Genomic DNA, 3,512 nt, shown 5'->3' with positions numbered 1-3,512 from the left:
ATAAGCATCCAAACATCTTCACAATTTAAAGCAAACAATAAGGACGTGTTAATAGCCAAAGTGAAAAATCGTTGCTGAAATCAGATGTTTTAAAAACCGGGGTCCAAAGCAACCATCTCACAAGTATTTATAAGCCCACTGCAAACTGATGGAAGTGTATAAATATGAAGTTTAAAATAATCAGGGAGGGTCAGAGTGCCCTCACCTCTGTGCACCAAAATATCGCACTGTGCTCTGGGGACTGGCCTTGTCGCAAAGGGAAGAAGCGCTTAGTGAAGAAGAAGATGCTAAAAACAGACCCCTTTCACGTGGGACCTCACAGATAGTCACAGCACATGTAATTTTAAACGGGAAGCTTTCTGTCTTAATTGTAGAAGTGCAATGTCTACCCCCTCGCTGACAGAGAGACATCGAGGCAGCTGGTGCATGAAGAGACAGGAATCGACTTTGCGAAATCTGGGTTCACATCCCGCTTGACCCTTGAAGCTCTGTGGCCTCAGACATATTTCTCGGCTTCCTTTAGCCTTAGTGGTCTTATCTGTAAAAGTGTGTTTTTGCGAAGAAGCAGCAGAGCGGGAAAAGCAATCAGCATGGGGACGCGACGTCCGAAACATGGTGAAACACTGCACATATTATCACGCTTATTCTTACTGCGAGAGATACACGAGTGGAACCACCGTTTCTACAAAAACATCATTTATTGCTTTCAAACCTCACTTTGTAGCCATGACAAAACCGACTTACCTCAGTCATTTCTCGCATGGACTGCTATTGACTTTAAGTGATTAAAAACAAACAGATTCATCGTATGCTATCTACCAGCTCAATCACACGTTGAAGACATTTTTTTTTAAAGGCATCGGCTCAGTTACATCGATCATCAGGTAATATGCTCTGAAAATCCTTTCTCGCTTCCGAAATGTTTTAACCCCTCTCCTGCCTCAACAAGCAATCTTAGGGAGATTCAAAAAGAGGGTCTATTCAAAAAGAGGGTCTTTAGAAGGGGCTCTGGAGAGATGGCATCAGCATGCAGGTGCCAGAATGTTCCTGAGACCACCATGGGCATAAACGAGGGACAAACCGGTGAGGTTCATTTATCATAAATGATTCCCCAGGGCCCCGGAAATAACTGGTCTTGCCATTGTCTGAAGGGTTAAGCTGGTGTGCTGTACAGAAAATTCTGGTTGTACAGACGCAGCTATAAATCCACCGCCCGTGGAAGGAAGATGTCTGTATCCAAAACATCCGTCTGCACTGACAGAAATGACGTTCAGACACAGTGATATTAGAACATGTTTAAGATTAACTCTTCCGTGCGATCACCTCACTAAATCCTTGCTCTCCAAAAACAAGCAATACAGTTTTTATTGCATTTAAGTTGTTTTTTGGTGAAAGGAAAGGAGTTCGAACTTAACTTTTTAGGAACGGCCACGTAATTACTCCATCTGTGAGTTTTCCTGATACGTCACGGTCAGATATGTCCGTTACGCACTCACAAACAAACTTAACGGTTCAATGAGGAGACCACCTGTTTCAAATGCATTTTACACCGCAGGCAATATGAACCAGAAATATTTGTTCTACAATATTTAAATCTCAATCAAGAATAACTATTAATACCTTCTTAGATATAAGGAGACAGGAAAAGTGATTTTTAAAAAATATTTTGTGATTGTTTTACACGGATTGATTTTTCAGAATATACTAAAGCAAATTTAATCTTTCGAGAGATGTCACTGTTTTTTTTTTCCTGAAAGCAGTCTGATTGTAGCTTAAGAGATGACCATGGCGGATCTGCTCAATCCTACATGAATTCATATGTAAATCAAAACAAATTTCACAATTTTCTCTACAAGGACATATTGAAAACCTATGTTGCAAAATGACTCATTTGAATCGGATTTACATAGTTACATTTGAAACTAGTGGTCTAGCTAACACGGGCAACCATGCAGAAAGACAACATTCATAGAAATCCCAGAGTCATTCTTGTGAACAGTAATTGCTGAAAGTAAAGAATCAGTAAGAACGGGTTCACGGTTTCAGTGTCGGTAACCTATTACTGAGTTCAAGTTCACAAAACCAGGTCCCTCTCAAACACGATCATGTAAAACATTTTCGTTGGCTTGAAAGAGACTGTATCCTGTCAGACACATGCAGCATTGAAAAATCTGCTTCGACATTAAAAAAATCTGGAAAAAAAGTAACTTCTCCATTTCCCTCCATCACTCAGTTGTATTTTAAAGCCCAGGGGAAAAAAAACTCTGGGGCCAGTTCACTTTTTATAAATAACATCACGGCCTGTCACATCCCTCCCTTTCCCATCCGCCACCAATTCTCCAAACAAAATATGCAACAAAAAACCCTGCCTCCGGATAAGAGGCAAAACGAATCTCCCCACCCCTAAACAAAACAAAATAATATTGAGCAAAGGACTCGACCATTTTTTTTTTTTTTAAGGGTTGTTACGTTTTTTTTTTCCTTTGGTTCCTTTACTTCTTTTAACGGACGGCCGGTTGTTCCGGGGGGGCTTGAGAGGGAATCCAGCGTAAAGAATTTAAAGAGAGCATCTCAGCCCTCGGGCCAGGCAGTGGGAGGGCTTGGCAGATGCAGCATTGAGTGCGTAGGACCCCGGGAGGGGGATGCGGGGGCTACACGTCGCTGGGGGACCGCGCCCTCTGGGAGAGGCTGGCTGGGACGCAGCCGCAGCAAATGAGGCAGAGGGCTTTCTGGATCTCCTGGTTTCTGAACGCGTATATGACAGGGTTGATGATGGAGTTGTAGGTGGCGGGCAGGAGGGTGGCGTAGGTGTAGATGGAGGGATAGGTGGAATCGGCGATCAAGGAATAGAGCGTGAAAGGCATCCAGCAGGCGGCGAACGTCCCCAGGATGATGGCCAGGGTGGAGACCCCCTTGCGGGTGGTCACGTAGTGCGAGGTGGCCAGGAAGTGGCGCTGCAGGGCGATCTGGTGGGCGTGCCTCATCACGATCTTGCAGATCTGGACGTAGAGCTGCAGCATGAGCGCGAACGTGAAGAGGAAGGAGACGGACAGGATGGCCGCGTTGTTCTTGGTGAGGGGTCTGACCACGCTGCAGGTGGACTCGTCACGCAGGCAGTTCCAGCCCAGCACGGGCAGCAGCCCCAGGCAGATGCAGGTCCCCCAGAGCAGGACCAGCATGACATAGGTCAACGTGACCGTCCTCTCCGAATGGTACGTCAGAGCGTAATACAGGGAGAGGTAGCGGTCAACGGTGATGGCCAGCAGGCTGCAGACTGAGGCGGAGAAAGAGGCGACGATGAGTCCGATGCTGACCAGCTTGGTGGCTTCCGACTGGAGCAGGTAGGCAAAGACGAAGTGGACGATGAGCCCAACGCCGGCCAGCAGGTCCGCGAGAGCCAGACTCCCTATGAGCAGGAACATCGGGGCCCGCAGGCTGGGGCTGTGGAGGATGATGAGGACCACGATGGCGTTTTCGCAGGAGATGAGGGTTCCCGAGGCGCACAGGACGAT

At 46.5% G+C, this 3,512-nt stretch overlaps 1 protein-coding gene across 1 annotated transcript; it reads right to left on the bottom strand.

Annotated features, from left to right (window-relative positions):
- Positions 1-2,646: 2,646 nt before the first annotated feature.
- Positions 2,647-3,512, bottom strand: GPR12 (G protein-coupled receptor 12; the record flags this gene model as incomplete). Its single annotated transcript, XM_011360240.1, has 1 exon — positions 2,647-3,512. A coding segment is annotated over one exon (861 nt), but the record flags the coding sequence as incomplete, so codon positions are not given.

The sequence above is a fragment of the Pteropus vampyrus genome, unplaced genomic scaffold, assembly GCF_000151845.1.
Source record: "Pteropus vampyrus isolate Shadow unplaced genomic scaffold, Pvam_2.0 Scaffold52, whole genome shotgun sequence".
Lineage (NCBI taxonomy): Eukaryota > Metazoa > Chordata > Mammalia > Chiroptera > Pteropodidae > Pteropus > Pteropus vampyrus.
This window is presented reverse-complemented; position numbering and strand designations above follow the sequence as displayed.